We start from the raw sequence: 13445 nt of genomic DNA, 5'->3' as shown, positions 1-13445 counted from the left end.
TTTTAAAGTTCACTACTCCCTAGTTATTGATGTAGTGAAGTGATGTAAATGTTGCTATGTTCCCATATAGCTTAACATGCCCCGAAAAGAGACAACATTTCCAAGAAGAACTATGCTCGTACTCAAACACTGGATCAAAGATTCTGTGTGAGTAGTGGCTTGGTAATGATGATTGTGTTTGTAATTTTTATTTTCTTGTGCTTATGAAGTTTAAATTCTTCTAGCTGATGTGAATGAGGACAACTCAAAAAGCTAGAAGCACAGAAGAAGAGGGTACTTGACACTCGTCAGAAGAGAGGGAAATTTTCTTAAATTTGACTTAGAAATTGTATAACTTTACTGAAGTTCTTGGGGCTCCCAATATCAGGACATTTTCATTCAGTTGCAACTATTATTTTGTGCTTTTCCTTTCTGAGATCCACCCAGAGCTATGTCAACTGTCCAACCACATTATGTAAGCAATCTTTAAAATAAACCTTAACATATGACAGAAGGAAAAAGCAAAGGAAGAGGTCAAAACTGGAACCAAAAAGATAGTTTTGAAAACAATTATTGAAAACAATTATTGAAAAAACACACTGGAATTAAGATTCCAATTGAGATGCTTACACACCAGAGCATCTGGGTTTGAGTCTCAGTTCTGTCTCCTAAGACCAGCTTCCCCTAATGCACATGCACATACTGGTGGGCAATGATGGCTCTAGCGGCTGGATCCCTAACATGCAGGTGGACAATCCATATCGAATCCTCTGCTTGAGTTCTCAATTCTGGTTTCAGTCTGGTCCAGCCCTGGCTGTTACGGGCATTTGCAGAGCGAACCCGTGCGTGAGAGCTCTCTGTCTCTCTCTCACCTCCCACTCTCTTCCTATTTCTCACACAATAGTTAAATACATAATGAAATACACAATGAAATAAATTTTAAAATATGTAATAATTAACCTAGCAGCTAAAGTCCTCGCCTTGCATGCACCAGGATTCCTTACGGGCACTGGTTCTAATCCTGGTGGACTCACTTCCCATCCAGCTCCTTGCTTGTGGCCTGGGAAACAGTCAAGCATGAGCCAAAGTCTTAGGACCCTGCACCTGCGATTGAGACCCGGAAGAGGTTCCGAACTCCCAGCTTCAGATCAGTGCACCTCCGACCATTGTGGCTGTTTGGGGAGTGAATCATTGGATGGTAGATCTTCCTTTCTGTCTCTCCTCCTCTCTGTATGTCTGCCTTTCTAATAAAAAAAAATTTAAAAAGAAGTAATTTTGTAGATTTCTAATCTGAAGTGAATTTTTCAGTTCCTCGCTCAGCAATGCACAAATGATAGTGATTGTTTCAGAGACTGTATGTGAACTCTTAGGCAGCTCAGAGTTTTAGACGAAGCTTCAATGGGTTAGTTTGCTTCTTCCATGCCAATTCCCTAGTAATAACCTATTGACTAGTCTTCAGGTATTCTTGTATTGTGTGATAAATAAAGATGTCTCTTATGAGAAATCTTGCATCTCTGCCACAGGACTCAATGTGGAATATTGAAAGCACTTGGGATTTGCAATCAATCAGATCTGAGTTCAAATCTTTGCTTTTTATTGATAATCTTAGATAAATTACAGAATTACTTGAGTCTCTATTCATGTTATTAAAATGGGAATGATATCAGTTGCTATTGGCTGGTATGAGAATTGACTGACTATGTCATAAATTGACATTGACAGCAAATCCCCATCCAACATGGATTATACCCTTCTCTAAGTGATAGAGCCATTCTCTAAAAGACTTCAGTACTTTATAATAACTGCATCAGTTGGACCAGACAAGGATCTCCTTGCCCCAAATACTCGAACCCCTCAGACTCAGTAAAACCAGCTCTAGGCTGTTTATTGCCCATAAGCTGTCGTCCCAGGATCCTGTAACTCTGAACACAGCTATAGAAGGCAGCACTTAGATCTTGGCTCCATGAACTAAATATGTTTAACATGCACCTTGTAGACAGTGGCTAAGACTATGGGACACACTCTATCTTGGGGTTGAGGGAAGGAGTCAGGAGTCTGGGGACAGAAATAGGGCTTATGGGGACAGCATATCATGAAGAAGCACAAATGCATTTGGGATAAGATCACCATCAGTATGTAGGTGTTACTATGTCGTATCAATATTTTAAATTTAGACTCTTTTCAATGAGAGGTGATGTCTTCATAAATAAATAAGTACGCAATATCATGATACATTTAAATAGCAAAATGATGTACTTGTGACTGTTGCTGAAGGATTATACTATTGTAATAATGTGGGGGAAAACAGTGGCAGGGGGCGGAGAAATGAGGAGGGTGGAAGGGAAATCTATGAGCCTATGGAACTACATCATGAAAAAATAAAAACATTAAAAAATAAATAAGCAGATACTTAGTATGCCTTGATTAAACATTACCACCCTCTTTTAAATAGTGTTGAGGCAGTTTCATAACTTCTGACTCCAAGTTCTGCTTTACTGCCCATTAGCAAGCCTCTGTAATCTAACAGGATCCGGTCCATTTGAGCATGAGATGAAGCAACTCTCCAAATACGTTGATTTTTACTGCACCGCGTGCCACAAAAATCCTCCCTGATGCCCACACAAATTTTTATTAGGTAGTCAGAATCTTAAGATTAGGAATCCTAGAATTTTAAGATGTTGAAGAACAGGGTACAGTTTAGCTATACAATGGGGGAGAACCTGTCTTTGGTCTTCTCTGTTTTCAATTTTTAGGTCTGTGCTCATATTTTCTTTAACAGCACATGGAAAATTTTCAGTAGTCAATTGCTGCATTTTGTGGAACAAATTGATAAATGGAGTCACTTCTGCGATAGCAGTTATCTTTTCCTGAATATTTCCTTGGCATATTTATGTGCTATTTCTTTTAGTATCTACCACTGCCCTCGGGAGGCCTTATTTTATGTTTGATCTTATAGTTTAGAACAATTACAGAATCCTGGGAATAACTCTTAGGCCCAACTGCTCTGAGCGCTCTCATCTTATTGCCTCCCAGTCCCTCCTACTCCTGCCCCACAAGCCAGGGCATTTGGTGTGGGACTTAAACCAGCCAAGCCGCGCTCTTGGAGCGAGGAAGTTGTGCTTCTCGGACAGAAGTGGTTTTGTTGCTTCAAAATGAGGCTTCTGGGGGACATTAAAATATGTATGTTATTAAAATATGCATGATTCCTTCCTCTGCTTTTCAATTTCTACATACCTGGAAGTTTCTTTAACGTACAAGGCTAGTTAGTAGTCACCATGGGCATTTTTCCAAAGCCCTCGTAGCACTTAAGACTGGCTCTTTTCAAGCGGACCTGAACTTTGCAGCTTCCGCCTGCTTAAGCGATTCTTAGCTTTGGTTACTGGCCCTGTGTGCCAAGTGACCAGGGAGGGCCTCCTCATGTGCTGGGGGTGTGTGCGGGAAGGTTCGAGAAGTCACGCCTAGGGTCTGTGGAAGACAGACATGGCAGCCCAGCACAGTGCTGGCCGAGGTTACCTCACTGCCTCTGAGATGCTCTAGCCACCGTGACCTGGTCTCCACCTTCCTTTTAACTGCTGTTCCTCCTCCAGGCAGCTCCATTGGCAAGGTCTGCTGGTAAGCATCATGGGCTGGGGCCTCTAAGACGCACACATCATCAGCAGAGCCTTTTCCTTTTTAATTGACTACTGTAGTGAAAGTGACAGAGTGATGTGTGATGAGCTAGATCCCATTACAGATTTACAAGCAGGTTTCTTATACTCAAAGATGCACTGAAACCTTTCACTTTTTTTAAAATCTTTGCATTGATGTCCCTTTGCTCATAAGCCTTAAGTAGTCGTTGGCTACAACAGGTAGGACATGCCCTGACGTGGCACTGGTGGCACCTGCACGCTGCTTGCCTGCTGATGAAACGGAGGTGGTAGATTCCTGAGCACAGTGTTTTCTTACCGCTGAGGAGGAGTCGGTTGTGCCGGTAGGAGGTGGGTAGCTGGCCAATGTCCTCCATCCTGTGGCTCATGACCCGGGAGAGGTGGCCTGTGTGGTGCAAGCTTCCCACAACGATGCTGTGGAGGTACACAGGCTCGATGAAGTGACAGAGGAGAGCGCCTTGTAGTCCCAGGACATTCCACCTGTAGGGACAAGCAAGAGAGGAGTCAACAGTGTCCGTTCACCCGCTGGGAAGGTGCAGGGAGATTAGTCTTGCCGTCTACCCATCACCTACCCAGGCCACTGGGTTCCTGCAAAAAGCCTGGTGACTGTGTGGCCTTCAGCTCCCAGGTCTTGTGGTGGCACTCTTCCCATCATGCAAATGACGGCAAGGGTTCTCCTGGGAACTCCCCAGGCGCAGTGGAATCACGAGGGCGGCTTTGGCCTGTGGCCACTAATGATTTTGAACGGCTCTTTACACTGAGGACCGAGCCCTGACAGTGCCTCTGCATGCTAATAGGATCCGACTTCCTCTTGAAAAATGTGGGTTGTGAGATGGAGAGGAAGCTGCGTGTTCTCCCAGGAACTTAAAGCTAGATGTTTTCTTTTTAAAACCAAAGACACTGTGTTCTCAGAGTGAATCTGATTTTTTTTTCTTTGTGTTAGCTGACAAATATTAGAAGTTGAATTTGTCTGTTTCCATTTAGGGAGAAATACTCTGTCCTATTCTTTTTGTCCTTAGCAGTCCAAATGACCTACTGTGCTGAAATTAAATGATATGAACAAATGACCTTATTTTGGTCTGGGGATGACTTTGATTTTAGAAGCCCAGAGGAGAGACCAAGGAAGGCCATTTCCTTTGAAAGAAAAGATAGCCTCTGGGTAAGTGTTTCCTTTGCTTCTTCAAGTAAGGATTTCAGGGGCACTGTCAGATTTTAAAATTCAAGTGGCACGAGATTCCTTGGATCTGCTATTTCAGGAAACGTTTTGTGGTTCCCACTTGCAATAATGTGCTCCAAAATCCAGCCTCCATTGGATATGAAGCTAATTTCTTACATCATTGTTCTTTTCATTAGTTAACATTTCTCCACTGTTAGGACAATTATTGTGGTGCCTCCACGCTGTACATCTCTTTTCATGATTAATAAGGAGTCATTATATCTCTCTTCCCGAAGCAGTCAATTAACACAGAATTCTTTCCATTAATTACTGCGTGTCTCTCTACCTGGAGAGCAATCTGCTTCGAGAACCTGTGACACCAATTGCTTTAAAAAGTTCTCTTTAAATTTTACTCTGAAAAAAAAAATACACAAGCAATTTAGCCGGCAATATTAATTTGCCTCAGAAGCATCGCAGCGAATGAGAAACATCTTTTAATCTCATGCAAGAAAAGGCAGCCATCTGGCCGGTGAGATTTTCAGGGAGCCATGCTTCCACTCTCCCTCCGTAAATGCAGGTCATTAAAGTAATGTGTTCATCTACATAAAACTCAAATGGAATATAAAAGGTAATATTTATATACAAACAATTTAGTCCTACAATTTAAACAGTCATTGGTTTTATGAAACATTTACTTTAGTCTATCAGATTTGCATAGCTTCATTTAAAAAACTATTGTGGTCATTTCTATCCATCACATCATGTTGCTTGGAAAGCAAAGACAGAGCTATCCTTCAGATCCCTGTAATCACACCAGAGTAAACACCCAAAAATTTTGAGGGAAAGGATATTTCTTCAAGCAGCACAACAGCCTGCTACTGATGAGCACAGATCTCTTTGCTTGACAACTCTGCCTTTAGACCTGGTGTTTCACTACTACAAGCTGATCCTCCAAGTGAGAGTTTTCTCATCCTCATCTTTTGTTGATGAGGTAGAGAATAGCTACAACTCTTAGGAGAGTTTCTTGACAGGTGAGCCTTTCCTCCGAATAAAATCAAGGGTTTTGAGTAGTGGCTGTGGCATTTGGCTTCTCCCCTTACATCTGAGACCAGAAGACAAATGAGCAAGAGAGGGGAAATCCAGTTATCTTTATTTAGTGCTTCATATGCTTCTTTTTTCCTGATGTGAAATTGCTGGGAAAGTACACTAAGGCCTTTTCTTGCAAAGGACTCTGGATTACAGGAAATCTAAGTGTGCCTATTAATTCTCAGTCTGTTAGTGGACTTTTAACATTTCTTACCAATTAAAAGTAACCAGACGTAGATTTCTCCCTCCCACAACAAGGCACTTTGATTAACAAGCTGTCTTAAAAATTAAAAATTAGTTTTGATGTAGTGGGTTAAGCCTTTGCTTCCTTGCTGGCATCCTGTATCACAGTGCCGCTTCAAGTCCCAGCATCTCTGCTTCCATCCAGTTTCCCACTAAGCTGCCTGAGCAAGTTGGACGGGAGTGGAAGACGGCCCATGTCTATGGACGTGTTATCCATATGGGATTCCAGGGTGGAGGTTCTGACTCCTGCCTTTGATCTGCCCCATCTCTGTGGCGTTTTTGGAGTGATTCAGTGGATATCTCACCTCTCTTTCTTTCAAATAAGCAAATTCCTAGAGGAGAAAAATAAAGTTAGTGTTCCTAGAAGAAACAGCATGGTAATTGAGGTCACCAAGGGATTTGTTTTGAACAAAACTTCTGGAACATACTGGAGTGGGTCTTATTCAACAGGATCATCGAAAGACAAATAACTTCTATATCTGATTTCCTCCTAATAACCTTTACAATATGGTGAAAATCAACCTTCTCCTTGCTTGGCGATTGGAGTTTAAACCTAGCCAACTAACACGATCAATAAAACCAAATGTCTTTCTGAATATAAAGTGGAGAATTCTCAGCATTCAGGGTTGAATAGAAAAATACCTCTCCTTTTGTTCAAACAGCTGATATTACTGCAGTGTTGACAGAGAAAGAAATCCCACGTCTGGTTTTCAATATAGATAATCCCTAAATAAATATATTTTTGTCTGTTTGTCAATCATTGAAATACCATAGATAAGTGGGAGAAAGATCTCGGAAAAAGGCTGCCTTTCTTTATCAAAAAAATGCAATCTCTCTGCTTGGTTCAAGCCTTGGCCTCTGAGTCACAACGGGAATGATGGCAATGTTCCCCGTGAGACAGGCTCCACTTCAGAGTGTCATTACTAGAGTGGACCTTAGAGATAAGATAGAGAGCAGGGACTGTCATGCAATAATTTGGACAGGTTGTGTTCCTGCTCGTTGTTTCTATTACCTTGGTAGAGTCCTGGAAAGAGACACAGTTCTAACATTAGAGTGAAGTTGGCAGCAAAATTTTCAGGTATCACTGTGAATTTGCACCATCTTTGAGTTCTTCATCTGCAGGCACATCTGCCCACATCTGAATATACAACAATACCTAGTAGGCAAACAGTCCACTTTTTTTTTTTTGCCACAAGCTGGTGGAAGCCCACATGAAGGGCAGGAGGAGCAAAGAGATGCTGCTTTATTTGGAAGTTTTGAGAATGTTCTGGGGCCTAGGGCCTCCCTCAAATTTTATCACTGGTTAGGGGAAATCTGGGAGCCATCATTTTTGAAGATCCCTACATGATTCTGATGTGAGCCTAGGTTAAGAATGCTTACAGCAGAGTAGATTAGCACAGGCTTGGAGTCAATAAAATTGGGTCCAATCCAAGTATCAACCCCGTGCAGTTGGGTCGACCATGACCATCTCTTGTTGTCTTGAGCAAAAGTCTGCTCAGTGGGGCTCAAAGTGTGGAGCCTGAACCAGCCACATGGCATCACCTGGGAAGTTCATTGAAATGCACATTCTCAGGTTCCACTCCAGACCTGGTGGGTCAGAACTTGGGATCCACAAGTGGGTATTAGAAGATGTTCTCTTGGATGGTTACAATGTTCCTAAAGCTTGAGAAATGTGGGCCTTGGTCGTCATATCTACCATATGGTCCTAGTAGTAACTGCTTTTCAAGGTATATTCATGCGAAAATCAATTTCTCCTACCTGTCTGGAGGTTGACAACTCCTTCTCTTTACACCTTTTCCCTACCTTCCTTCAATCTCACACCTTCTTTATCCCACCTCTAACAGAGATAAATACTAGTTAGCTGGCTAGTGTATCTTTCCTTAGCCTTTCTAAGTAAAAAAGAAGACAAATAACTCGTTTATCCAGTACTATCACTGCTAGAGATTTGTTCCACGGATGCTGTCTGAAGAAAATGCTAGGATACAGGTTTGAATCTAGTCACCACATGATTTTGATGGCAAAGCAAACCAAATAAGACAAAAGGAAAAACTGGAAATAATGTAATTGTCTTCCAGTAGGAAATTTGTTAAGCTGTGATGCACAGCTTATTCATTCCCTGAGCAAACGTATCATGTTCAAAGGTGAAAATAAAACACCAGAGTGTGTGCTGGATTCTGGTTCCCAGTGATGATCTCGAAGGTATCTCTCAACACAATGCTTCTTAAATGTGACTTTGATGTCTCTTTCCTCACACCTCAATTGACGTGTGATGCCTCAGCTGATGTGGACAGTGGGATCGAGATCGTGGGAGCTCACACCAGCTCCAGGCATGTACATCTGAATCTCTTGCTTGCTCTCTCCAGGCCTCCACAGTCTGTGAAGAAGAACCTATCCCAGCCCAAGCCTGGCTGAGCTTCCAGCTAATGGTCAATTCTAATCTTCCATTATCTTAAAAGTAAGTCCTTCATCCCCTGGATGGCTGCCCCAGCTGACACCATGTGGAGCTAAAAAGAGATAATCTACTAAATTTTGCAAAAAATAGCATTTGAGCAAAGCAAGTGGCTTTTGCTATTTTAAGTCACTAAGTTTGGGGATGGCTTGTTACATAGAAAGAACCTGTTACACAGACATGGAACTTGTTACATAATTTCAGGTGATCTATGGGGAACTTGTCTGGAAATGTGCATGTTTCATGGAAATTTGAAAGTGACTGGAATGTTTGTGTCCCTCCTGAAATCCATTGGTTGAACTTCTACTGGCCAATGTGACTGTATTAGGAGATGAATAAATCATGGAGATGGAGCCCTTGTGTGTGGGATGACTGCTTTTATAAAAGGGACCCTCACATCTACCTCCTGCCTTTCACCATGTGAGATGCAAGCAACCAGACAGCTATCTATAGACCAAGAAGCCCTAAGTCGAAGTGAATCTGCCAACTTCGTCATCTTGGATTTGCAGCCTCAGCAACTGTGAGGAATGTGTTTCTGTCATCTGCAAAATACTCGATTTATCTTTTGTGTAGCAGCCTGAGTAGACTAGGTCAGAGAGGATATTGTCACTGACTGTAGGAGTTTGAGCGTGCGAGAGATCCAGTAAACATGGGACAGTCCCTGGTGCTCAGATTGGGATTAGGGGACCTTGCATCATTTCAGGTTGTCTCCTGCTGAAAGGAATGCGTTCCACTTTATACAACATCTCGTTTCTCATTTCTAAAATCTATCTAATAAGTCATTTCTCTTGACATAACATCTTTGGTCAATTCCGCACTCCATCAACTTGCAAAATATAAACGTTCTCTGAATATCAGTAATGACATTGAGGATTCCTAATTGTGTTTCTTCATTCCTAGGTGCAAACAGTTCCCTCTCCCAGTCACCTGCTCAGGGGTAAATTTCCCTGAGCTTAAGGGTGTGACTGTAGACAATACAGTGTTTTCTCAGTCACTGGGTGTGTGGGTCTGTGGAGGAGCCGGCCCTAAGTTGTTGCTCAGGGCTCTGAGCCCTAAGCTCCTTGTCAAGATTACCTTGGGTTTCCTGATTCCTGGGACAAAATGCAAACTTTACTTCCTCTAGTAATGCAGCTTTATTCCTTTTCTGAAGATGGCAGCCACAACTGAAGCTTTGCTGGTTGTGTATTCCTGGCAGGTTCTCCCGTTTGTCACTGTGCCCTCCATGTACCCCAGTATTAGCTTAGTTGATATCCATGCTGTGAATCACCTGTGGAGGTGTCTTACTCGGTCCTTCACCTGCTCTTCTGCTCTCTGCTTATGCTTTATGATATCTTGTACACTTTTCTGTGTTACTAATGTTGTGTTTCAGGAGCCAGGTTTCCAGTCTGTGTTGTCTCCACGATGTCTATGCAGAGACCCTGGGGTTGTACTGTGTAAGCTGTGTGTCAGGTGCATATAATTCCTACCACTTTGTCCACTTCTCGATGTTGTTATAGAAGTACCAGTGGCAGAAGATCAAGTGTCTTGATTCATTGCTACTCCTTTTATACTTGATAAGCATTATTGAATTGATCACTCCACTACTTTTATCACTAGGGATCACATAAAATTCCCCTTAAAGGCTGTAATAAAACCACCACACCATCTATATTAGAGAAGGAGTAAAAACATTTTTTTAAGACACATACTGAGAATTTTGGGACGAGTGTTTAGAAGACCAGTTGTTTTAGAGGGACCTCTATTTTGAGGTTAGAAAAGTGAAAAAATTCTCTTGATTTCAGTAGAGTTAGTAGCATGTTCAACATAAGAAAAACTCCCAGTAATCGAGGAGGAGGACTGTCAGGATTATTTTCCCCAGGTGGGCTGGGGAAAGGGAGGGAGAGAGGAACACTGAGTTTGTGAGAGTTGACAATAGCTCTCCATCCTCAGAAGGAGAAGACACTCCTTGCACTCTGAAGTCTAAATTCAGAAATCAGACAAGGCCTGATTCTCTAGAGAGCAGCTATAACGTTTTACAGTTCATTTTCATGGAGAAAGTTTTAATCTGTTCGTTGAAAGACACATTTTGATCAATAATCAAGCTCAGGTGCTTAAAATTAGAAACCATGTCTAACCGAGCATTAGTTCCAGAAGATTTAGATTTTTATATGCAGCTCAACTTTTGATTCTTAGAGACAAAAGCAAAAAGTGCCCCTCTAGTTTTCTTGTTCTTTCAGGGGGCTGTGGATTGTTGCCTGTTAGTTGGAGCAGAAACCATCTACAGGAATGTGGAATTTGACATTACGTTAGTTGTCATGTGTCCCTTGTCCCATGGAGAAGCAGTTTGGTTGTTGGGTGTGCTATCCAATCTTACTTTGCATGTGCGTGTGTGTGTGTTTTAAAGATTTATTTGAAAGACAGAGCTCAAGAGAAATAGGGAGTCAGACACACAGAGAGGAAAAGATCTTGTCTCCACTGATTCACTCCCCAGGCGGCTGCAATGGCTAGAACGGACCCAGGCCAAGGCCAGGAGCCAGGAGCCTCATCCAGGTTTGCCTGGATACAGGGGTCCAACCACTTGGGCCACCTTCCCCTGCTTTTCCCAGGCTGTGAACACAGAACATGTTTGAAAGTGGAACAGCTGGGATATGAACCAGCACCTTGATGGGATGCCAGCATCACAGGTGGCAACTTTCCCTGCTATACTAAAATGCTGGCCTCCTAATCTGTGGTTTTGAAGGTCATTGTTCAGTGAAGGAAACTTTCTGAAGTTTGCTTCATTTCCCTCCCCCCGCCCGCAGATAAATGTTAATCAAGGGTTTTAGGCATAGGTTTTACCTGGTCCCAAGATTCTCCAAAATCCAAATGAGTAAAGTCAGTATCACTCCCATTTCTACCTTGGTTGGTGGTAAGGTATGAATTTCTCCTTTCTGTGTGTTCTCACGTGTCTGACCCCAGAATTCCATCGCCTCCTTGTTATGGGGTTATCCATGATGGCACATACAGGCTCCCTTGTCAGGGACAGTTATGACTCTATGTCAGATGCCGCCGCCTGCCCTCGTTGTGAGCTCTGATCTAGTCTTCCACATTCTCTCCTCATTAGGACTTCTCCTCTCCCTCGATTAACCCTTCAGGGTTAGGTGATCAGCAAAGATAGCGCCTTTTGACCTCTAAAAATTTCTGGAAAAGAAGGCACCCCCTCACCCCATGCATTTTTTTATATGGGAAAACCCTTCCTACTATGCATTGCCAATCTGTCTATAGCTTCCAATGACCTGACAATATTCTTCAGGATCTCTTTTTTTTCCTAGAAAGGATTTTATTTATTTATTGGAATGGCAGGGTTACAGAGTGAAGGAATACAACACAGAGAGAGAGAGAGACAGAGAGAGAGAAAGAGAGGTCTTCCATCTGCTGGTTCACTCCCCAAATGGTTGCAATGAGCCAGGGCTGGATCAGACTGAAGCCAGGATGTAGAAACTTCATTTGGGTAGGTCTCCTATTGTAGGTACAGAGGTTCAAGCACTTGGGCAACCTCTGCTGCTTTCCCAGGCCGTGAGCAGGGAGCTGGATGGGAAGTGGAGCAGCCTGTACATGAACAGGTGCTCATACGGAATGCCAGTGTTCCAGGCAGTGATTTAACACACTGAGCTGCAATACAGACCCCCAGGATCTCCTTTATATTTTAAAGCGGTTATTACATAATTATCAAACAAGAGGCCATGAGTAAGATGGAGGGGATGAACGATTCTGGTTTTCTAGGAGCACATGATCTGTTGGAGAGACCCGAGAGAAGCATTAGGCATCCAGAAAAGGAAGAGTCCTTTAAGAGGAAGCTGGCCCTTCCCTTCCCTTTGCAGGGGCTGTTGAGTGTCTGATAAACAGTTGGAACTGTCAGATTCAGAGTCAGGGTTGGAGGAAGGGGTGTGTGGACTTAGCCCTGTGAACAGGCAGGAATATCCATATGATTTGTGGATCCCTCAAAAGGCTAAGAGTGTGTTTTGGATGGGTAACGTGGCGTGGTGATAGCTCCAGGGCTTTTATGAATGATGAGGAAAAACTATACACGGTCGGAGGGAGGTAGCCAAGAACCTTCCTGCCCTGGTTTGTAGGTTGTCTGTCTTACTTACATTGGAGAGAAACACATTTGTTAAGTGATGTCTAGAGAATTGCTAATGTAGTGTGAAAAAAAAAAACATGCTGCTATTCATCCAAGGGATTGATTTGATTTTTTTTAGTAAAGATTTGTTTAATTTTATTGGAAAGTCAGATATATATAGAGAGGAGGAGAGACAGAGAAGAAGATCTTCTGTCCGCTGATTCACTCCCCAAGCAGCTGCAACAGCCAGAGCTGCCCCAATCTGAAGCCAGGCGCCCAGAGCCTCTTCCAGGTCTCCCACATGGGTGCAAGGTTTCAAGGTTTCGGGCAGTTGTCAATCGGTTTCCCAGGCCATAAGCAGGGAGCTGGATGGGAAGTGGGGTGGCCGGGATTACAACCGACACCCATATGGGATCCTGGCGCGTTCAAGGTGAGGACTTTAGCCAATTAGGCCACTGTGCCGGGCTTAGATTGATATGATTTTCAAAGAGGTTCTAAGCCCTGGAGAGAAAAGCTCGATAACCACAGGTGCCTTTACTGATTGGACCTGTGGCATCTCTCCCCCACTATCACTGTCATTGTCACTGCTGCAGTGTACATGATAGTTAGCGTAGGGGTTCTAGAAAAGCCTGGAGTTCATGCACGAAGGACATGGGAATGATATGTAAGGAAATTTGAGAAAAGTTTTTTTTTTTTTTAACAATGTTTCATGGTTTATTTTAAATCGCTGTAAAGATTTCAAGCTTTCTGTAACAAGCTTTCATATTTTGCTGTAAAGCAATCTGGTCACTGACACTGTAAAATGAA

General features: G+C 42.8%; 1 protein-coding gene across 1 annotated transcript in view; it reads right to left on the bottom strand.

Moving 5' to 3' along the window:
* The window catches only part of ADARB2 (adenosine deaminase RNA specific B2 (inactive)), a 523417-nt gene that overhangs the window by 22691 nt on the left and 487281 nt on the right, over window positions 1-13445 (bottom strand). Inside the window, exon 8 of the mRNA XM_004588466.2 lies at window positions 3925-4106. Coding sequence (XP_004588523.2) covers window positions 3925-4106 — 182 coding nt within the window. The remainder of the gene's footprint in view (window positions 1-3924; window positions 4107-13445) is intronic.

The sequence above is a fragment of the Ochotona princeps genome, chromosome 10, assembly GCF_030435755.1.
Source record: "Ochotona princeps isolate mOchPri1 chromosome 10, mOchPri1.hap1, whole genome shotgun sequence".
Taxonomy (NCBI): Eukaryota; Metazoa; Chordata; class Mammalia; order Lagomorpha; family Ochotonidae; genus Ochotona; species Ochotona princeps.
This window is presented reverse-complemented; position numbering and strand designations above follow the sequence as displayed.